General features: G+C 40.6%; 2 protein-coding genes across 3 annotated transcripts in view; both read left to right on the top strand.

Annotated features, from left to right (window-relative positions):
* The window catches only part of sned1 (sushi, nidogen and EGF-like domains 1), a 31,266-nt gene extending 12,127 nt beyond the window's left edge, over positions 1-19,139 (top strand). The window contains exons 8-30 of the mRNA XM_085347195.1: positions 371-484; positions 2,254-2,301; positions 2,392-2,499; positions 3,839-3,931; positions 4,692-4,823; positions 5,120-5,239; positions 5,570-5,686; positions 6,372-6,515; positions 9,086-9,199; positions 9,554-9,667; positions 10,353-10,469; positions 10,560-10,847; positions 11,455-11,638; positions 11,863-11,975; positions 12,814-13,092; positions 13,190-13,310; positions 13,413-13,495; positions 14,465-14,563; positions 14,755-14,871; positions 18,022-18,109; positions 18,210-18,289; positions 18,378-18,405; positions 18,516-19,139. Coding sequence (XP_085203321.1) covers positions 371-484; positions 2,254-2,301; positions 2,392-2,499; positions 3,839-3,931; positions 4,692-4,823; positions 5,120-5,239; positions 5,570-5,686; positions 6,372-6,515; positions 9,086-9,199; positions 9,554-9,667; positions 10,353-10,469; positions 10,560-10,847; positions 11,455-11,638; positions 11,863-11,975; positions 12,814-13,092; positions 13,190-13,310; positions 13,413-13,495; positions 14,465-14,563; positions 14,755-14,871; positions 18,022-18,109; positions 18,210-18,289; positions 18,378-18,403 — 2,699 coding nt within the window. The 3' untranslated portion in view covers positions 18,404-18,405; positions 18,516-19,139. The remainder of the gene's footprint in view (positions 1-370; positions 485-2,253; positions 2,302-2,391; positions 2,500-3,838; positions 3,932-4,691; positions 4,824-5,119; positions 5,240-5,569; positions 5,687-6,371; positions 6,516-9,085; positions 9,200-9,553; positions 9,668-10,352; positions 10,470-10,559; positions 10,848-11,454; positions 11,639-11,862; positions 11,976-12,813; positions 13,093-13,189; positions 13,311-13,412; positions 13,496-14,464; positions 14,564-14,754; positions 14,872-18,021; positions 18,110-18,209; positions 18,290-18,377; positions 18,406-18,515) is intronic.
* A 3,026-nt stretch (positions 19,140-22,165) lies between these two features.
* Positions 22,166-23,271, top strand: part of ryk (receptor like tyrosine kinase) — a 55,327-nt gene continuing 54,221 nt past the window's right edge. For both annotated transcript variants that reach the window (XM_085347971.1, XM_085347970.1), the window contains exon 1: positions 22,166-22,810. In XM_085347971.1, the coding sequence (XP_085204097.1) occupies positions 22,597-22,810 (214 nt within the window). In that variant the 5' untranslated portion in view covers positions 22,166-22,596. The remainder of the gene's footprint in view (positions 22,811-23,271) is intronic.

The raw sequence follows: 23,271 nt of genomic DNA, 5'->3' as shown, positions 1-23,271 counted from the left end.
GCAAACCAACTGGTTTTTTTTGTGGGGGGGGAGAAAGTTCACCAAAGTCACGTCGGCCTCCAAACCAAAAACCTTTTTTTACTAGTTCTCTTTAATTGTTAATGAAACTTGAATCTAATGGTGGATTTAATAATCGAGCTCAGCACAGCTCATGAGTTCTTGTTTGTACATGAGACCAGATTATTGTTAATCCCACACACCTGGTCAGTGAAACTGTACGCTTTCCGGAGGGAAGCTCAGTGCTCCTAATCCAGCAGAGCGTCTTACTCAATAATGTCTCGTTTTTCCCCCTGACGATTAATAAATCTTAATGACTCAACAGCAGATAAAGCTCTCGTGTCTAATTAAGTGGCTTTTGTTAATCCTGCAGACATAGACGAGTGTGAGTCGCAGCCCTGTCTGAATGGAGGGGAGTGCATCGACCGGGTGAACAACTTCACCTGCACGTGCCCCGCTGCTTTCACTGGGACACTCTGTGAGACAGGTGAGCAGAAGAGCGTGTTCAGAGAAGAAGTTCTTGACATAACCTTCCTGTTTAGCTTTCCGTTACGTGGCATTTATCCAAGTGGGTCGAGCACAAAGGGGGAACATTTTTAGGTCTTTTGGAGTGTTTGTAGCTGAGCTGCTTCTCCAGTGTTCCAACATTAGGAATTTCATTCTATTGCCACAGCAAATATTTTCATCGTTCTTTATCACACAGTTTATTTGATGAAGTCAAACAAATGTGCCTTAATAGACATAAATCTTGACAAGAGTAAATATAGCCTTAAATAACAGACAGGGTTACGGTTTTTTTTTTAAAGCTCAGCTATGAGAAACTCTAGTGTTTGGGTCTGTTTAAAGAGCTCAGCAGTTTGTTTGTAATTGAGATTCTGGTCATGGATTTTTACATCCAGAAATATCACTTGTGACCCTAAATACTGAGAAGGCAATGTGTTTGCTGACAGCTGTGTTCAAAAAGGATATGTGAAAGTATGATAAAACATCCCTAATCATGAAGGAGAAAAGTGTGCCAGTTATTTATCGGAGTATGAAGGTTAGTTTCCCTGTGATGAGGTCACCGCTGTATTTATTTGTCCATCCTCCTCATTTCCACAAACTCCAGCAGCAACATCGAGAGCTGAAAAGTAAACCCGGTATCAAGTGCCAAAAAACTTGCAGTTCCACTAATGTCCACTAGAGGCTCTAAAATGAGTCAGTCCCCATAGATTGTCATGTAATAATGTCCAGATCCTTGGATTGCTGTGACCTGGATGACTGAGAGCCTACACAGACATATTTTACTGTGATTATTTTTATGTTGGCTTGAAATAAAATATCTCCCTCTGCTGGTACTGTAGCTTTCTGCAACTTTCTGAAACTTCTGCATGTGTGTCCTTTTCACACTTTGGAGAGGCAAAGTGTGCAATTAGACACAGTGGACCGGCGTGTCCATTTCATGTTTTGCCGTGACACTGCATTGCGCAGACATCTGATCAGCATCTGTTTATCTCAAATTTTAAGATGTTTTCCACTTGAATATGGTGGTGCTGAATCTGTGATCCCTTTATGAAATTTTCTTAACAACAATTCTAAAATGCAGGAAAAATCAGCATTATTTTTTTATGTTTTATCCAAGGATGTAAAGGGTAACGGCGACTAAGCTACAGTTAAACTAAACATGACATTATTATGTGCTTAAAAAACTCACTAAAGTAAAATCAGGTACCTGCATGTGTGTGAATCTTCATAAAGATTTTAAAATTTCTTAAATATTGAAATAGGGTCCAGAGCCCAATCACTAAGCAGTAGCTCAGAGTCGCTCCTCCACATCGAAAGGAACCACTAGTTCAGCATCTGACAAGGATGCTTCCTATGGGAAAGACCCATCACACTCTAGCAAGATGATGGAAATGGCCTGACTTTTAAATAACACCCTTGTAGTCTTACTGTCCCCTCAAAGCCCCCAGAAGAACTGAAGGAGGCGGTGTGGGAGGTCTGGGCATCTCTGCTTAAACTGTTGCCCCTGCATCCAGAACCCTGAAAAGTGCCAGAAAATTAAAAAGAATAAATATAAATAAATAAAATCTGGTGAAAGATATAGTTCTAATGTATAATATAGCTATAATGCTGGCTGTTATGACATTTCATTCATGCCAAACGTACTGGAGTTGTCCTATAAGCTCATTTCAGAGTGAGGTAGGCGGTAGGTGAGGAATTATATCTGCTTGAATGAACCACCTTTTAAAGGGCATTCCTGTCTCCCCCTCTCAGAGCTGCTACCAGTTCAGGTCAACCCCACCGAGGCAGAAAACCAGACAGGTAAAAGCAAGCGCAGCTCCAGTTAAAGCTTTGGCAAAACGTTTTCTCATATTATTCACATCACAGCGTTTCACGTTTTTTCATCTCCAGCCTCGTGTGAAGAGCTGGACTGCAAGAAGAACCAGATCTGTGAATACACCAGCTCGGGAATCTACAACTGCACGTGTGCTCCAGGCTTCTACGGTGACAACTGTGAAGGTATTGTGCAGCTGGCCCGGCTGATGCTCACTGCAGGCAGCTGGGCAGGTAGAGAGGCAGACTGGGGTATTTGAAGAGGAGCTGTGCTATCCCACAGGAATTTGGATCCCTGCCCTGGAAGAGGCTGCTGTGATGATGGATTATTGTAATTATCAAAACTGACACGGCCTCGCCCAGTTTATTACGGGAACCAGTCGCTTGATGTTGTGAATAATTGTTTTATAGCACATTTTATTAGTTTACCAACAAGAGGAAGTGCTTTGTCTAGACTTAAAACGGCCTCTTTATGAGTCAAAGCTGCTCTATGGTATTCAGGCCATTTCTGCACACAGAGCTGCTGAAATATCCTTCCGCACCGCTACTTGCTTCCCTGCAAGTTGCACCACTCCTGTTGCTTCAGGCACAGCTGCTGCTTGCATAACCAGCTTAATCACAAAATATGTAAAACCCCGCCTAATGCTTCTTTTATAAATGCATATTAAGTCATTTTGTTTTAGGGAAGAAGAACAGCAGCAAAGCTAATTCAATCTCCCAGGAGAGGCTGCTGACACCGACTGATAGCAGTTGTTGCGAGGCTTTATTTCACCCACTGAAAGGCTCTTTAACAGCATTTGAGCCATTGCAAATGCATGCTACTTCTCACCCTTGAGCTGAAATAACTATCAGTGCTTATATAGGCTCTCTTAAATCTCCCAAATACTTTCCTGCCTGGCTCACTTGGAAGGCACAGCGGAAAAAGGAGCACGATCCTCCAAGGAAGAGAAAGTAGTGGGACGCAGAAGTGCCTAATCAGGCTCCCAGATCAAAGCGCCTGGGCCGCACAGGTGGCCAATGAAAGTGGCTCTTGCAAAATTAACAATCCATTAATTGCCCTCGGGGCCTTAAGTTTTGGTCACAAAATATGCTCCATATCATCAGAAAAATAATACCCTCCACCGAGCTCCCGGGACTTCAAAGTGGAGCGGTTTAGCCGCGATACGGCCGCGTGCTTTGATCCACTGCTGCAATTAGGAAGGAGAGGAAAACACAAACATTCTTACAATTTGTACAGAGCGGATGTGCAGCGCGCTGACTGCTAATCTTCTGCTGCTGTGAGCTTTTTTGGAAAAGATTAGGGAAAGAGAAATGACAGCGAATCAATACTTAGTTTACAGTATAGCAGATGAAAGACACTTGGTGCACATATGCAAGCATATGGTGCACATGTTGACCATTTATACCTTCTGTCTATGTTTACACTTGGGCCAACACTGAAAACTTCTTTTAAGTGCATGCTTTTAAGCAGCTGGAGCAAACTTTCCAGCTTTGACTCCCTCTCCTTCTCTCTGTGTGTTTGCAGACGAGTGTCTTTGCCAGAATGGTGGCGTCTGTGTGGACATCAACGGGACCTGTGAGTGCCCTTCAGGCTATACGGGGCTCTACTGTCAGTTCGGTGGGTATGATATGTTTAACCCTATCAGGTGTCATAAAAGACCTTCGATTACTTAAAGATCACAGAAGCAGGGTATATCCAGAAAGGACCCCCCGTGGTTTCCCCACACTAGTGCAGTTAATCGTAAAATGCCCAGTGGCAAAGGATGAGAGCATGTAAAGGGTGAGTGGTGGAAACTCTAAAGATTACTCAAGTACAGCTTTTTATTCTGATTTCTTCTTCTACAGCACATTTTGTATGCAAAATATTGCACATGCAGTTGGATCGAAATTTGGTTGTATTGTTTTTATCCCTCGTAACCTGTATGGGAGATATATGCGTGAAATTTTATGGGCTGAAAAACACATTTAATCTCTGCTATGTTTATGTGTTTTTACCCACAGCTAGTGAGTATCACTAGCTGTGAGATTTTAGTTAGGAGAATAGTTTTTAAAAATGTCTTTGTCCACTGGAATTTAGCTGGCAGATTGTCTGTTCTAATAAATCTAATACATCCTTCAAATTATGAAGTTTATTGTTCTTTAAGTCAGCACCATGTGTGACATGTTTTAATTCTGTTTTTTAATGTGCAGCCCTTCACCCTAATCAGTATGTCTTTTTTATTCAAACATGCTGTTTTTATGTTTCTTTTATGCATGATCAAATGTTCTGATTTTCTGGGGATTTCCTTGCCTTGTTCTTGGTTCTCTTGGTTCTTGAGTCTCATAGAAATGAAGCAGAAGTCATTTTTCAAACACTTTTTAACCCCTCTCTCCCTCAGAAGTGACCCAGATGCCATGCAGTAACGGCAGATCGTGTCCTGATGGAAATCCGTGTTTGGAGTACGGAGGAGCGTACCTGTGCACATGTCAGACGAGAGTGGAGCTGGACCACAAAGACTTTTACCCCTATGGTAAGAGGCTCAGGCACCAACCCAACAGCAGTGTTAGTGCGCGAGCAGCTGGTTGCTATTGCAACAAAACACATTTTTTATTCACTTTAAAAGAAACGGTTGTATTTACGACGTGGGGAGAAATTTATAGATGATTGATGCTGTTATTGGAGGCGCTTATGAGATTTTATAATTGATCCAGTCATAAAATGACAAATAATCTGTGTTTCCTTTTAAATCTGGACCGAACCCATGTGCTTGAATAAAGTTTTCCCAGCGCAGTGGAACACAGTCAAGTCTCGGTGTGTGTTTTTCAGTACAGCCCGAATCGGTCTGCGATTCCTCTCCCTGTCTGAATGGCGGCTACTGCTATGAGCTTGACGGAGGCTACACCTGCGAGTGCAAGTACGGATACTGGGGGAAGAACTGTGAGAAAGGTAGTACCATCTCTTTTTTTAAAAAGGAATGCTTGTGTGTGAATTCATGAAGCACCGTGACAAAAACATCCTTTAGGTTTGTGCGTTATTACTGCGGGCTCAAACCCAAATGCAGCTTTAAAGCACCAGGAAACATGCCATTACTCGTAATGCTGCTTGAAATATTGCAGCGCTGAAAGGCTTAAGATAATTTGTACTTATGGCTGAGTTATGAGCTATTTTCCTGAATTATGATTTGAATTGCAATGTACTGGAACAGGTTTATTTTGTGTGATTAAAAGCTGGAGTGGTCTCTGCTTCAAGGATTCCCTTTTCCCTGTCTCCTTCCAGTTAGACTCAATACCTGTGCTTCTGGGCCCTGTCGCAACGGAGGCTCCTGTAAGGAAGAGGCTGACAGTTACCGATGTGTGTGTCCTTACAGGTTCACAGGAAAACACTGCGAAGTGGGTGGGTGCCAACCTTCCACTGTAATTTACAAACTTTAACTCTCAAATTTACGTGAAAGCAGGTACAGAAATACACGGCAGTCCTTTCATCAGATAACCTTGTCACTAATACATCTGTTTAAGTGTCTTTTAAACCGAGCAAGTCAGTTTAAAGTCTAACCATTGTAATACTGCTTAAGGAAAAGTGCAGAAGTATCACCAGTAAAATATATTTGAAGTATGTTCAGTTCATTTTAATTTAATTTCGGTTATAAGGCCCAAAATGTCACACGTTTAACTGAAGTCCAGTCCTGGAGACATCTACATGCCAATATCAGATCATCGAGTAGGAGCCGGAAATCCATCAAATCTTTAATAAGCTAAAGTTAAGGTAACTAAAAAAAAATAGCATTTTTTTAATGGTAGTGAGTGGTGGACTGTCCACTGAGGGTATGAGGGTATTTCCAGGTGGCCTTGGCGTCATTTTCCCCCTGGTGTAAACGTCAGGAGGAACGAGATGACAAACTCTTCAAAATCCAAACCTCTGCTTCGACTCTCAGTCTTGCTTATAGACTTATAAGCTGTCTGCTCTCACTACGACATCCTTAGCGTGTAAGTTTACACGTCAAAGGGATTAAATGGGATTAATTCATGTTACCATGAAAAAGCTTCAAGTTCTGTTTTATTATGTGGATGTTTTGTTCCAGGGAAGCCGGACCCCTGTGCCTCCAGCCCCTGTCTGAATGGTGGGACGTGTTTTCACTACATAGGAAAGTACAAGTGTGAATGCACCGATGCCTACAGCGGCAGGCACTGTGAAATAAACAGGAGCGCGGTGCATACCTCTGCAGGTAGGGAGACCGTATGTCACCACACAGCAATGCCAGTCTGATGCTGGTGTTTATACAATGTTGACCTTAGCTGATTGGAACATACAGGGGATATCCTGAGCGCTCAAGTGTACAGATACTGGCTTTCTGTCTGAAGATAATCTTAGCAGTGTTGCTGCTCTAGAGGCCCCACATTTACAGATATAGAACGGCTGCATAACCTATAAAAAGTGAGACCTGATTAGACCCGGTGATTCACGTCTACACACTGTAGCAGCATGCTGGAGGTAATTTTAGGCGCCTGAATGGAAAACACCTCTGTTGCTGTTAGTGTGTCGTGGAAGAGCTCGTTTAAGCCTCAGTTTGTGTTGCTATGCAGCCACACTGACATTATCGCCATGTTTGTATCCGTTTCAGAGCTGGGCTGTGGGTCACCTCCACAGGTCAAGCACACTGAGGTCCAGTTCTCCTCAACAACACCAGGCTCCATGCCAGAGTACATATGCCACCCGGGCTTTACGTCTGTTCCCAGAGCCACCCAGAGCATCAGTGGCATTCAGGCAGTGTTCATTATTGGGAAGCAAATTTTGATTTTGATCGTAAGATTATAGCAGACAAAATCCAAAGTAGATTCAGTTATAATCTAAAGTTCAAAAGTTTGTTGTTTTTACTGGTGAGAGTTGCTCCACACGGTTTACAAAAAGTCAAATGCAAAATGTGTTCACATGTCTACTCTTCTCTTCCTCCCCAACATTGACATTTTGCCACGTTTTCATGAAAAACAAGGAGCATGGGAGCTGCTTGTACTGTTTCCCAGGGTCAGATCAAATGTGCATGTCTAACCTTATCGCACCAGGAGATTACTTCTGGTTAGATCACTTCCAAACTAAAAACTTAATTAGTTCTGACTGGATCTGATGTCTCCAGTTTACAAAAATGTCAATACATTTCATCATTGTATTTGTCCTCGTTCACTGGTTTTTATTTAGTTATCGTTTTGTTTTTGTTTAAAAAATAACAAGACAAAAGGTCATTAAAGAAAAGTACGAAGTTACTGGGAGATTGTGTTAATGGAGACTGGATCCAGCTGCCTGTTTTTAAGGTCTGTAACACATCTGGACACGTGGATGGCTCCTCAAAAAAGATCCCAGGGTCATTCCACATGAAATCAATCAAATTTGGAAAATGTTTCAATCCAACTCCCTCAGAATCAGACATTTTTATTGTTTATATTTGTTATATTTGAGGAAGTTTCACCTTCATGCAATTTTTTTCCAAGTTATAGACCTTTGAAATGCACAGGCATGAGGATGGGGTTGACTTTTTCCCTATTAACTTTCAGGACTGCAAAATGCTGCTAAATCACTCCAAGTGTTTCAGTCTAAAGCCGCAGTTTTGTCTTTGTTCTTTTTGTCTTCGAACATCAGTGTCATGGGGATCTAACGCTCCAACAAATTAATTACCTGTGACCCACAGAAATATGCACTTATTCCCTGGATGTTTGATTTATTTTCTGATAATTCACTGGATAAAACTCCAAAAATGCTTTTTGGGTAAAACTCTCAAGGATCATATCACCATGTGGGATGGGCGGCTGCTCAAAACAAGTTACAACATACGAAATGTCTCAGACTTACTGACGATCTGATTCCAGGCTGATGTTCTAACCATGATTGCTTCTGTGTCAAATTAATTTTCTGTTGCTGTCATATTTTAACATCTGTGAATGTAGTTAACGGCTGTGAAACAACAATGGTGTTCACATCTTCTCTATGATAGTTTGTGATAGACATCACAATGATCAAAAATCGTGAGATCTTCAAGGTCTCAGAAGGGGTCATGTGAGCTGTGAATGCTGTCTTTGCAGTTTTTGCTTCATTGCATTGGTTGTGACAGTTTTCTTTGTGCAGAAGATGGTATGTCCCTTTTTATTCAGAAAATAATGGAAATTAAAAAACACAAAATGTAATTTTTTTATGTTGAACGTAAAAACGAGCAGAGGGAGTCAGGTGGGAGGTACTAATTGATTTTTCATGGAAACCCCAGTTACCACGACAGGTCTAGGAAATGAAAGATGTGCATATATTTAAGAAAGTGATTTTCTGAGTTCTAGAGTAACATCTGGAAACTCCAGGATTTTGTTCTATTTGGATTAGACTATCAACTGATATTTTTCTCTTTGTGGTGCAACTTGTCATATTTGCTCAATCCAGCCTGAGAGCTGAATTAAAGTAGTATTTTCTTCATTTTGTGATGAAGAATTTCATGTTTTTCATGTAGCTTTTTTCTTTTTTACATTATTGTGAAATTCAGCTAATTCAGGTTTTTTAGATATAGATTATATAAAAGTACTGCGAGAAAAAGGCCCGAAATTGGGTCGATGGACTATTTTTCAAAAAAGTGTATTTGAAATCTGAGGCTAAAATTTCACTCAGTCATCATATATGTGTGAACTTCATGTGCGAACCATAAAAATTTCCTGGAAATTGGAGATGATTGAGCAGAAAATGTTCTAAAGATCAGCTGAATTGAGATTGAATGACCTTGTTATCTTTATTCATACTAATTTGTTAATTTCTGCATTGTCACAGAGATCAACGAGTGCTTATCCCAGCCTTGTCTTAACGGAGGCACGTGTCGAAATAAGATCGGATCCTACCAGTGTGTGTGCGCCAGTGGCTTCAGCGGAAACCGCTGCCAGATAGGTAAGGATCAATCGAAAGCTTACACTTACAAATACGTTCACTTGGACCACCTGTACACAGGCACGTGTTTACTTATGTGTGCATCTTTATCGCCTTAAGACATAAACGAGTGCCTGTCGGAGCCGTGCATTAACAGAGGAACGTGTGAGGATCGGCCGGGCTCCTACCTACTAATACATTTTTATTTTCATAAGTGACTTCTGGTCGATGTTGTTGAAACCAGCTGATTATAACATCATCCAAAAAGCCTCTTTACCCTGTAAAAGGCTTTCTCTCTCCAATGGTAAATTGTTGTGAAGATAGCTGAATGCATTGTTAATAAATTCTGCCACACTGTAAAATGTCTGTGTGCAGAGCAGGACATGTGCGAGTCCAACCCTTGTCTGAATGGAGGCGTGTGTCGGGGTTACAGAAGAAACTATCTTTGCATGTGTAAAGACGGCTTCTTTGGGGATCAGTGCCAGATGTGTAAGTATGTTGTGCTGATGTTATGTGATGTTATGTATGATATCCAGTTTTTAATAACCCTGAGTTTACTGAGTTTAGCTAAAGTTAAGTACAGAAGAAGTTTATTGTACATATAAAAAGGGTGTGAGGTTGCTTCCTCGCACCTTATTCAACATGCCTTGAAACTATTATCTAAGCCTTTAAGGTGTTCGGTAGAGTGTTTTCTGAAGTCACAGATAAATTCCCATTGACTTCTATACAACTAGAAGTCTTTTTGCTGCCCTCTGCTGGACTTGGAAAAGAAAGCAGGTTTAAGGCCCCTCTTTTGGCTTCGCTTTGCAGATCCGGACACTACATCCATCTTTGATTTACTCCTGCATACTTATAATGCTTCATTTGCCTCACACACACTGTCATGCATTTTTTGGGATCTATTATATGCGAACTGGAGCACATAAAAATCTGTCATAGATAACCAAAACAGTGTAAATATGTTAAAAACAAGTAGAGCCATTAGAAAAATATTTATGAATAAGATATAATAGATAAATGGATAACTGCACTCAGTTATTGTAGTTGCTAAATAGCTTGGTTGATTGATGGTTATTGATAAACAAGACTGAGAGGGGCTTGCACACTTCAAAGGTTGCTCACTGTTCCCGGGTGAATCCTGTTGCTGCATTAGTTTGTCTTTGTCGCCCACCAGTGGAGGACCCGTGTGTGTTAAAACCTTGTGGGAACCGTGGCCGCTGCTGGAGCGACAGGAGAGGAAACTACAACTGCATGTGTAAAGTGGGACTCACGGGCAAAGACTGCGAGAAAGGTCAGTCGACAGCCTCACCACTCAGCACGCTCAACACTCAGAGCACACTTAACATTCGGATTAGATATGTAAAGTTGCCACTGTCCCCAGACCTGCTGCCCCCGCCCGGCCTTCACGTGCTGCGTGTGGAGGAAAGCGAGGTGGAGCTGCGCTGGGATGAGCCGGAGCCCTCAAACAACCTGATCAGCATGTTTGCCGTCACCTATGCTCCCCTGGGTCAGAGCAACTCCAAAACAGACTACCTAGACAGGCAGAAGTCCACCCACGTGATGCGAGGCCTGATGCCCGGCCTGCTGTACAACATCTCCACCTTCTCCATCAAGCTGAAAACCAACAGCAGTGACACAAGCCAACCTGCCACAGCACTAATACGCACCAGTGAGCATGCTCTTTAATGCTCTGTAGTCTTAGTATAATCTCAGAAGCTGAGCAACCAACTAAGGCACACAGATAGATTATAGACCTTTGATGAATCAGAATACTTTATTAATCCCTTAGGAAATGATGTATGTTACAGTTGCTCCAAGACAGTAACAGTAACTGACTAAAATATTTAAATAATAAAATATGATGTCTCTCATCTACATCAGATATGATGACATTATAATGTTGCCTAGCAACCACCTACAGGGGGAAAAAAATCACAGACCAGAATAATACTGTACCATGAGCATGTGTTAGATGGTCAAAGATGTCATTTTGACACATTAAAAAAATGGATTGAACCGTTTTTAAACCTTTTTATAAAAATCCGAATTGGTCATAGAAATGTTCAGAATGTCGATGAAGGTGAGCTTTCTTTAAAAGAGGTGGGAACGCAGTGAGTTCAAAAGCAGGTGAAGAAAACCATTGAATAAGGAGCTGTTAATCATTATGAAATGTTGAGCCCAGCAATGTTTATGACTTTTTTGTGGGTAATAAAGTAGTAAAAGTAGTTCACCTGGAACCGGAAAGCATTTCTTTGTCTTTGAATGTTTCCCTGCAGGGCCCCAGCCGGCGGAGCAGTTGCAGGTGGTCAACGTGTCCTCCTCTCAGGTGTGGCTGCAGTGGCTGGTTCAGGCTGCCCGCCATGCAGCCGTCAGCAGGGTGCACGTGTCCTTGTTGCCTTCAGATGGGAGGGAGGGTCGCACTGCTGTTCTCAACACGAGCACTACTGAGTACACCTTCAGGTCAGGTGCAGCACTTTAAACCAAGCTTTTATTTTTACATGCTGCCGGGTCATTTGTGTCTACCAAATGTTGCTGCCGAGGTCCGCTTTAAATGTTTTGGTGTAATATCCCTTTCAGCCACTAGTGGGAGCCATTTCATCAAATTTACTAAGCTTTTAACAGGGTACCATGAAACAGATAAGTTGAGGTATGACTGATGCGGACTCTTTGTGAACCTTTCACAGCTCATTACAGCCGGGTCAGATGTACACTGTGGATGTGTTGACTCAGAGTGGAATCAGACCAGATGAGTTTCCCTCCATGAGCCACTCACCAGGACCTCTGTCATTCTGGACAAGTAGGTTACATCACTCAGCAGCGAATACAAGAGCTTATACAACAACTTTATGTTGTTATTTGTATTTATTTCCGCAATTATGAGAAAACATAAAAAGAAACCCAAAACGATCTTTCACCATTCTTACGCCTCAGCTGTAAAAGGCTAATGGGTTGCTGTTGTCACCCCACCTGGTGGACACTAAAGTAGGTCCCTCAGGTAACACAGACTCACTGATGGGCAGACCAATCATCAACAGTCCGTGTCCCCCCCCCCCCAAATTACTATTTTGAGCCAGGAAAAGCCTGGAAGTACTGAAGATGACGCTACATTATCTGATGGTCCCCTGTGAGCCATATTTAGAAAGGAAGGAAGAGCTGCCCTGTAAAAGGAAGAGACCTTCAAAAACACACTGGCTGCAGGAGGAATAGACAACTACTATTGGGGTGAGGGGAAAGAGAAAAAAGCAGGTGCGTGCAGCGAAAAAGGTAAAAAAACAGGAAGAAAAAGGAAAAAATTAAGGAAATGCATAATAAAATGGAAATTGAAAAAAGGAGAGTGGATAAGTGCCCAGTGCATCACGAGAAGTCTATAGTAGAATAACTGATCCCGCTCTAGCTCTAAGTTTTATCAAAAAGGTTTGAAGCCTAACCACAAGTATAATGTCATTGATCATATTTTATATACATTTTATGATATTTGAGACATTTCTATAGTCTCCAAAACTTTCTCCAGACAAGGCCTTGTACAGGCCAGAGCAAAAAAGCTACCTAATCATTTGAGGAAACTCAGCCAAGGAAAGAGATTATTTTAATCCATTTAATACAATCATTTGACCCTCTGGATGTGTTACCCTCAGGGCCTCTTCCCCCACAGAACCTCTCCCTCTCACACGTGACCCCAAACTCAGCCTTGATCACCTGGAGCCGCCACCCGAGACACGTCTCAGACGGCTTTGTGGTCAACGTGACCCGAGGGTTGAATACCAGGAGTCGCTTCTTGCCCAACGGGAGAGTGGGATCGTACACCCTCCGTGAGCTGACCCCAGGGCAGCACTACTACGTTGCCCTCACGTCGGTCAGAAACACGGGGCCGGAGCAGATCCACAGCGTGCCTCAGCACCTTGCCTTCACTACCTGTGAGCTGTGTGCAATCACCTGGATTTGTTTTTTTCCTTTCAAATTTGAAATCTGAATTTCCCGAATCCTGAAAATTTTTTTTTTCTTTCCATGTAGTGCCAATGCCGGTCAGACCGGGAAGGAGAGAAAGACCAGCAGGGACAAGACAAGATACCCCATCTCAGCCTCAGGACGTGGCAGGCACAGCAGAAGAAGAAAACTCAGAGGAACTACCCAGGTACATGTAGCATGTCAGTTACTATTATAACTGCTTTAAATATATAACAGTAGATCAACAGTTAATGCTAACCAGATAGCATTTTGTTAATCTGTGCTGCAGATACACAGAACTCATTGACAGGAGGGGAAAGATAACAGCAAAGTTCACTCACCTGCCTCGAAAACCCATCCGGCATCGAACTAGTAAGTATAAGCAACTATGTGAGTGTCACCCTATATTTTAAAATATTTGGATAATATGAACACTTAGCCATAAACCAGGAACAAAAATCAATGAAATATTTTGGAGTATTTTAAATTTTTACTCCTGAGTCACCTGAAAAACTCCCCCCGTTGCTAGGGGAGTTGTCCAGGCTATTCAGATTTTTTCTCAGTAAGTGCTGCTGTGTATTTTAATGGATTCATTCTACATTAGTAAGAACGCAGTTCTTTCTGTCAATTTTTTAGTTTTATGGGCATTTTAGTTGTTGAAAAAACCCCCAACCAAAATTAAATTTGAAAATCAGTACCTATATCAATAGACAGATGTCAGCAAATGAATTATTATGATAATTAAGACACAGTAATAACAGATTTTTTTTTTTAAAAAAGAGAAAAACAATAGGATTGCGAAAGTGATTTATTAATTAATTTATTAATTAATGTATTATTTAATTATTAATTTGACACAAGTCAAATTAATTTAAAAAAAGGAATAAATACATATAACTTAAAAAACAACAACAAGGAGATGCCATAAACCCTAAGAAAAGAGTGGAAATATTTTTTTAGCAATAGACAATCAACTCGAAAAACTGATAAAAACTGGTAAAAAACAAACAAACTCCAAATTATAATATAATTAAAAATATATATAATAAAAGAATAATAAAATAATGAATAACAATGAATGGGATAAATGGCAGCAATTATTATTAATATTATTATTTCAGTCTTTTTTATTTACAAGTTTAGCAGTTTTAATCCTCTGCACATGCACCCATGATGCTGTAATACGTTTTAACCATTCTGTTAAATCAGTGGTTGTTTCAAGCTAAGGGACTGGTACGTAGAAACCTCCTCAAAATCTCAGTTAACACTTAAATTTCACCTTTCCGACTTTTAATTTGTTTTTTTCGTGATGATTCTAACAGGAAATGCTTTACCTTACAGAACCTGAGCCACCAGTTAGGTTAGAGAAGATGGAAGAAACAACAAACAAAATCAGCCTTGCGCTGGAGATCCGAGAAGAAGCTTTAAGAACAAAGCTTGGTAGGTGTTTTTTACACATCCTCTCATGTAAGCTGATCCCAGCGATGAGCCTCTTCTACACATGACACTCATGTTGTGTTGTGTGGGGGTAGAGCTGGAGGCTATCAACACATGCTATCAGCTGTGGATAATGTGGAAGAGTGAGCCTGAAACCTGAGCTGAGGATGTTAATGGCAGCTGTTGTCTCATAGAGTCGCCCCAGGACTGCCGCAGTCTGCCCTGCCAGAACGGAGGTACGTGTGTGAACGGAGGCGACACCTTCATCTGCGACTGCGCAGACGGGTTCAAGGGCAGGCAGTGTGAACTGTGTAAGTTTATGTTCAACTTCTCTACACGTTCAGAGTGGGATGAGTCAGCTGCTTTTTGGCAAATCCTGTAAAAGAACTAAAGCCTGTATATAAAAGATGGATGTAGCCACCCTGACATCACAGCTGGTTTTGAAAGCCTCAGTGTTAATAGTTACTGCTGCCATGTTCGTTTTTTGGAGTCAGAAGTGGCCATATTTGAATGAGAGGGTGCAAAGTTATCTTCAATGAATGTATGAAGCTACATTCATAAGTGGAGGTGGATCACACCAACTACTACTAACAAATTCCTAGAATTTCACTCAGCAAGCATGAGACTACACTAGCTGTGACACAGACTTATATTTTCTCAGATTATACCATTAAACTATAAACCTAACTGTAGAAAGATGATGATGCAAAAATGAAATCTTAACAACCAAAGAGTCAAATCTGCACTGGACTATACCCCATTTCAGTAGAGACCTGACGTACAATATACACCCAGTAGCGCCGCCCACTCTGAGAATAATTGACAATAATTAATAATTAAGTAAAAAAACAACTTATAGTTAGTAGTCCACCCTCTCCGCCAAATAATAACGTGACTTCAGTCTTCTAAAAAACAACACGGTAGTAGTCGAATAGCTAACAATAAAGTTTCACAATGCAGGGTGCAGAAACCAGGTGATGTCACAGTGGCAGCATCCATCTTTTCAATACAGTCTATTTGTGGTGCTAGAGACGATGTTTAGGGATCAGTGGAATACATGCTCGGGCAATCATGAATATCTTTGATGGAGAGGTAGGTGACAGTTCAGTGAAGGGTTGTTAGGTTCATCCTCTGGGGACCATGAGCATGTGCGAATGCTCACATCCCACCGTGTCTTTCAGCAACGCATGCTTGGATCGATACAAACCCTCCTCTACGTCACAGTTTAAATAATGCCACTCTATCAGTGCAGCCTCTCAGGTTGTGAACATCGACTCATTTATGTTAGATTTGCATGCTGTCATGAAATGTCAACGTGAGAGCAGTGAGCTATGTATAGACCTTCATTATCTTAAAAGCAGGAGCCACAATCCACTGCGAATTGACCCCTCTGACATTTATGAATGGCTCTTACAGGTCAGAGGCACGATAAACAACACAAATACACCATCACTCGATTCGCACAGCACTGGCCTGTGTGCACTGAGCCACCTTCCTCACATTCTTTTGGGAGCTACTGTCAAATTTATAACTCAGTGTTTCTTATGGATGTTCAGGAGAGATCTGCACTTCTACACACTGTAGGCATCTTGGTTTAAGTTCGAATCTTTCCTGTGACAGAAAAATCGTACTCGTTTAGAGTTTCATTTAAAATGTTTACACTTAGAAACTACTTTGCAAATTGTAAGTAGTTCACAAGAGTCAGAAATTAGTTTTAATGGATTTAATACACGATGGCTGACAAATTAAAGGACAAGGCAACTTTAAGTGTTTTAGTACCAGCAAAACTCAGGCTACTGAGTGCAACCAGCTTCATGAAGGAGGTTCAATATCCTTCTGTCTGGATTCACTTACCCTAACAGTCAGGATAAAACGAGTTACTCTGCCATCAGTCAACCTGTCCATGTTTGTGAGTGATTTGATGCTGTCAACCCTGCCTCTTTCCTTTTGTATGCATTCACTGGTAGATTGGGAAAGTCTTGATTAATTTATTGAGTTGATAACCACCCTCACTCACCCTTAACCTGATTGTTGCTGTTAGATTTGTGGAGACACATAAGGAGGGGATATCCATGCATGCTGACCTGGTTCGCAGTTCATCACAGGGCCAACACAGAGATAGATAGACAGTGTCAGAGCATATGAACTGGACAGGCAACCAACTTTTACAGCATTTGGCTCAAGTCACTTCAAGAGTCAGTCTTATGTGATTGATGAACCTATTTGCTGGGCCACTTTTACAGGCTACACAATAAATTTAAGGATAACTAAGCTACTTTAAATCGCATCATGAATCATGCATGGATGATATGCTCACAGAGAAATGTAGCCACGTTTAGAGAAGTGTAGAAATTAGATTGCAGAGGCAAAGCTGGAGATAATCAGGAGAGACGTTGTAGAAATGAATCAGTGAACCCAACGCAGAATATTTTGAACACATTGTCATTTGTTTTGCAGTTTTCAACTGAAGGCATGCTTTAAAACTACCCTATATGAACAAAAATACTGAGTCACCAGCACGTTAAAGCTACAGGAGCCGTAAAAACCCCATACCATGAAGCTCCCAGCATACAGTTTTTGTGCTGATGTTCATGCCAAAGGTTGTAGCCCAGTAGTTTTTGAGTTAGCAGAGAGTTGGTGACTTTTGCACACTATGCATCTCAGCATAGTGTGTAAGGTCTCAGATGCTGCTCTTTAGGTGGTCTGATACTGTGCTGCAATGAAATTTCAGCAAAAATGGACTAGCCCATCATTTTTTTCCACATTGATTCTTGGTTTAAACAAGTAGCTTAATTAGATTCTATCTTAATTCAAGGTTATTCATTACAATTTGGAATCACGTCGTATCTTATTCTAATTTTGACAGTCCACTTGAAACTTGAATGACTTATTTTAAATTATTTGTAATTTTTTAATTATAATTTCCTCCTACTTTGTTCTTCAGTTCTGTGTTTCTTTTTTAGCACTGGTTTTAAAAATGTGCTATACAAATCAACTGTAATAATATTATTTATTATTATATATTAATGATTGTTGGTTGTAAAAGGTATGACTGTTGTGGTTATTTCACAGTATAACTGTTTGTAGTAGAATATGCACATGCCTTTATTCGAAGCATTTGGAAATGACTAACGCTGACTGAACAGTATGTCTCAAAAAGGGAATAAACCTTATTACAATCAAGTCATGCACCTCCTCCTCCAAAGACAGAGTAGAAGAATATTTTATTTCACTTATATGTACATGCTGATGAATGTGTGTGTGAGGACACAGTCCACATACCCCACCTCCCCGCTGACTCTGCGCCCAAACATCCAGCGTCAGATTGTTTAAACATTCCTTTCCTAAAGCCATCCATCAGCCGCAGAGAAGCTCTGCTCCTAAACCATCCCGCAGACTTTTCCTTTGCTGATAAAGCACTCAGACCTCATGTTGTTTAACTTTAACCTCTGTTTTTGCAGCGTGCCAGCGAGTGCCACACCCGTGTACCCGCCTGTACTCTGAAACCAAGAGCGTGCCCGTCTGGGAGGGTGGTGTGTGCCATTACCTGTAAGTCACGTCAAACATACGTCTGCCAATCTGGGCTTGAATTAAATGTTTAAGTGTGGCCTAATGGATCCAATAAAAGTGCCTGCATTCTCTTTCGTAGGTATAAAAGGACATATAAAGTGCAGCAGGATGTGTGTTATCGAGAGATTTGTGAACCGACGCCTTCCAAGAAGAGTCAGAGTGAGTTAAACAATCTGTCTGCGCAATATTTGTAAGACGATAAACAAATGCAATGCTGTTCACAGACTAACTTTAACTGTCTTAACAGCCAGAAGAACAAACACACAACAATAAAGGTTTGTGATTTTTTTTTCAGCCCTTTTTATGAACTGCTATTGTAGAGGATCACAAGATTTTCAGCACTTACCCTCAAAATGAGACTTTTCTTTTCTCTCTCTCTCTCTAGAGCACTTGGAGCCTGATGAAAGGACTGTCATCACTGTCATGTGAAAAACCTCCTTACTTCAATTTTGGTGTTTATAATCTACTTGAAGTAACTGATTATGGTCATTTTTTGTGCTGAAAAACCCTGTCAGAGCCCACTGTAACATTTCACAAACAAACCATCAACCATCTGAATATGAGGCTGCATCCCGAGAGTTGCCTTTGTAGCTCGCGGTAGCACGATCAGTCAGATGAAAAACGTCCCGCATCACGTATCATTTGCAGTGTTTGCTGACTGAGTTTCATACAACCACATATGGTATGCAAATATGAATCCTAGGCAGTCAACTGCACTGCATCAGAGACCTTATATACCTCATTTCAACGTCCAATGCTGACACATTCGGAGAGGTTTACGTTTGTGATTCAGCTGCAGGTTTGTCCCTCAGGGAAGTAAAGGCAGAGTCTTTTCCTTACATCAGTCCCATCATCTCCTTACGAAGACAGCAGGAAATGTGTACTTTCACCCTTAAACTGATCTCGTCCTCTGACAATGATGCACAGCGTTTTCTGTGTAGAATATGTTCCTCTGTGTCTCAGCAGGCGTCGCTGCTCACTAATCTGTAAATAGTGTTTATAGGCCATTTTGTAGGTGAATATTTTAATAATAAAAATGTTAAAATGATTCCTGTTGTGTGTGTGTTGCAGTTCTTGCCATCATTTGTCACACTGTGTTGAATCTATCGTGTTTTGACAGCATCAAAAACTATACTAAAAGTATTTTATTAACAGATTAAAGGAGAGCGGTTGTACTCATTTTTAGCGCCATTATACTGTTTTTGGAATCTATTACAGTAGCTTAGCACAATTTAGCATTAGTTCATGGCTCACAATAATCCTTATCTTAAACTGGGTCTTGGTGCAGTGCCTCAGTTCGCCCTCTGTCTGAAACAAGCTGGTTTGGCTCATGTCTTTTAATGTGTTGCCCCTCATAAATGGTTTGAATAGCAAGTAAGTGGAGTTGTGTGCCACAGATGACCATATTAGGGATATCCTGTTTCACTGATAGGCATCATGCAAAGCCAGAGTAGGAAAAAATGTCCATAGGCTATGTGCAAAAGATAGATGTGACCACCTTGGCATCTATATTTTGAAGACTCAGATTTGTAGGCATGACTATATTTGTGTTCGTCTGTTTGTTTTGTGCTTTTTTAGAGCTATAAATTACCATATTTAGAGATTGCTAAGCTATCAGCTAACACTGACAACTTAGTTTATTAGTACTTTTGTGTGGTGCTAATAAAGTGGCATTTATAAATTGTATAGCGGCTCACAGAAATGGAGATATTTTCTGATTAATGCCAAACCAACATCCAAATAAATATCGTGGAATTTCACTCTTTAAACACAGACCGCTTGGATGGTGTGCACTTTACAGCAAGCCAGATGAATGCATTAAAACTGCTACAAAATACACCAACAGCTCAAACATGGTTAAGTGCTACAGTTTAATGACACTGCTTGGTAAAGGTGAAGCCAGTAATTATCCGCTTGTTATAAAGGAGGAAATTAACTACAGAGCTCAAAATCTTTACCAGGCTGTAAAAGTATTGTTTATATAGCTGAAATTGGCTATTTTAACATGAGAATCTGCGGAAACTGACTCACTTTTGGAGCCAGCCTTTAAGAATCTGAGCAACTGCAGTTTTTGGTTCACTAACTCTGCAATCTGAAGCTTGAGTTTTGGGCTCCCAACCTCACTCCCTGGCTACTTTTAATATGAGCATCCACCTGTGTTACAGTATAAGTTTGACAGAAAATAAGGAAAAGCAGAATAGGCTCATTTTAAGAAGAGAAAACACCCACAACTTTGTTTACTCTGTTAATGGAGACTTTTTTTTTTTTTAAAGTTTACTACTGAACGTCACTGCTCTTCTCTTTGTTCCTGTGTGTGTCTGGTTTATTGAGTTACTGAAGCATGCAAAAGTGGGCGGAGATGCAAAATTAAAGACTCCAAATCCAAACTTTAGCTTTAATCATTAAATTAGGCCAATTTGGGACATACTTCATGAAAGAAAACAGAGCATGGGCATGCCTTGGGTTTTGTTAATCAATCACCCCAGTCAGAAAGGAGACTGCTCTATCAGAACATCACCACATAACAAACGCTTCCTTGCTGCTGTAATTTGTCTGCCTAACGCCCTGTAGTCATGAGTCTCTAGCTCTGCCAAAGTGACTCTTCTAAGCCTCAGGCTATATACAGACAGGGGTCAAATTAAAGGCAAATCTAAACTAAATAAAGAAGAAAAAAAAGATGACGAAGGGCCACTGATCGATGAGAAAATAATATGAATCATATTTACCAGAATTCAAACCAGCTGGAGGCAGATGAAATATTAATTTGCCATATTAGACCCACTTGTTTACTGCCTTAAAGAAAAGCCTCACACCAGAGCCACTGGGGTATTGTTTATATTACAGTGGAACAGCTGATAAGGACACTGCAGTGAGTGTCACAACAACTGGATGTTCTCAAGTAAAGGACATGCCCTCCATGCCAAAAGTCCAAAGCTGAACAGACAGTGAAGCAAGAAATTTCAAAGAAAGCTTCCACTTAAAACGGAGAAGCTGTGCCATCCAGATCCTTTAAGGATTTTGAAAAACTTCTTGACGACCTTAAGTTGTTTCATCAGTATATCTATGAACTGTTATACAGAACATGTAAACAACAAAGTTGTTTCTCCCTTTCACATCTGCTGGACTCAGAGACCAGTGTTGCTAATCTAGGAAACCTTGTTTCAGTGAAAATGAGCTATCTTGTGTTGGGTTATATGACTGGAAAGAGGTGTTGTTGGTGCTCTGATAATGTTTAATCATAATCATTGATCTCATGAGATCAAATATGTGAATTTCTTTGTGAACTTAAACCTAAAAGATAATGTCATTCCTTTATTAAACAATTATTTTTTTCAGTTTTTCTCCTAAATATATCCGTTTTTAATATTTTTGTTCCTTTTTTCTTTTATTTCCCTTTTATTTCCTAGTAGATTTATTTTTAAACTGCCATTTTTTAATAAAAGAATTTAAAATTTGTCTTGTAAATATTTCCCTCACAATTTATTTAATTTTAAAAAAATAAATATGTCTGGGGGTTTTTTAATCACACGATTTGAACTTTTTCCTTTTCAGTTTGACTTTTCATAAATATTACATTTTGTCTCATAAAATTTCCATTTTTCTTATAAATTTAAATAATTTATATCAATCTGGAACCTTTTGCCATACTTTTTTTTTTTTTAGCTTTTGTCATTATAGCTTTTTCTTATGCGTTTTTTGTAATTTGCAATCCTTTTCTTTTAAATTTAACTGGTTTTTTTTTTTGTAAATTTCCAACCTAAATCACCAACCCAACAAAAAATAACCTTTTTTTAAAGTCTAACATGCCATCTAGATAAAGTCGGTCTTTTTTCCACTTTATGCATTCTTTATATCTTTATTTGAGGCATGCGTATCTTTTAATGTAGAAATTATAATAATATAAATAAATAAATGACATTAACTTGTTGTTTCCTTATTGTCCGCTGGCTGTAATATTTCCGACGGCACGTGAAGGCAGCAGAAGCCAGAGCGCTGCGCGCCCCCGTTGCCCCCCTTCCTGCCCGGAGTGAAAACTGAGAGGAAAAAGCGTCGGGAGCAGAGACCATGGAGGGGGAAAGCTGGATGTATTAGCTAGTTTGCTGCTTAGGGCACTTTTTACTCTTCTTTCGCTTCTACCCACAGAAATCAAAGCGTCTCAATGTGGAGATATCCGGTGTGTATTTTACGTTGCTCGTAAATCTCCTGAACAGTCAAACAATCAACTGCGAGTCGGACCGCGGACGGTTAGCACAGCCTGACTGAAAGTTAGCCCGCTCCGGCTAACTTAGCCCGCTCCAGCTACCACGAAAGGACAAAAAAACCCCTAAAAACACGATAGTGAGTAAGAGTGTCGGGGCTTGAAGTAACTCGTAATGTTGCCTCCCGGGATTAATTTCAGATACGGATGAGAAAGAAATTCTCTGGGAACAGCGAGAACAACAGCGAGCCAGACAACCACCGTCGTTATGCTGGGGTTGATCCGCGGCTCCGGCAGCCCGTCCGAGTCCCGAGTGTGGCCGCACTCGGTGCTCTGGAGGCTGGGGGGCTTCTTCTTCCTGCTGCTGCTGGAAGGGGCCGGCTGCCTGGCCAGCCCGGGCAGCCCCGTAGGCGTCAACAACAACAACAACAACCCCGGAGTCAACATCTACATGAGTGTGGAGGAGGTGAAGAAGCTCCTGGGTAAGGAGGCCTGCATAGTAATCCAGCTGTGTTCAAACTTTGCAATCTGTCCACTTGTCTGTCCACTTCATGTGTTTGTGTGCCCCTCACATCTGTAAATTTAGCTTTAAAACTTGGACGAACTCCACCGAACTGTTACAGCTAATTGTGCAGGTACATTATATCAATGATTTACAGCTGTGATTCTTTTCTATTTTTTTCTAGTGTTTCCTCTGTATTTGTAAAAGTAAAAAAAATTCTCATAAATTCTTACTTTTTATCTGGCAAATTTGTGAGTTTTCTCTTCTAATTGTGTTCGTTTTTCATAAAATAATATTTGTTCTTGAAAAATTGCCCCCTTTCCCGTATATTTCACTGTTTTTGTCTTTTGAAATTGCCCTTTTAATCCTAAATTTGCCAGTTTTTGTCCATTTGATTCGTCAATTAGTTTGTGGGGGTAAATGTTTCAGTTTTTCTAGTGA

The sequence above is a fragment of the Diplotaxodon limnothrissa genome, linkage group LG23, assembly GCF_057381915.1.
Source record: "Diplotaxodon limnothrissa isolate DT_005_m linkage group LG23, D_limnothrissa_male_GT1.1, whole genome shotgun sequence".
Lineage (NCBI taxonomy): Eukaryota > Metazoa > Chordata > Actinopteri > Cichliformes > Cichlidae > Diplotaxodon > Diplotaxodon limnothrissa.
This window is presented reverse-complemented; position numbering and strand designations above follow the sequence as displayed.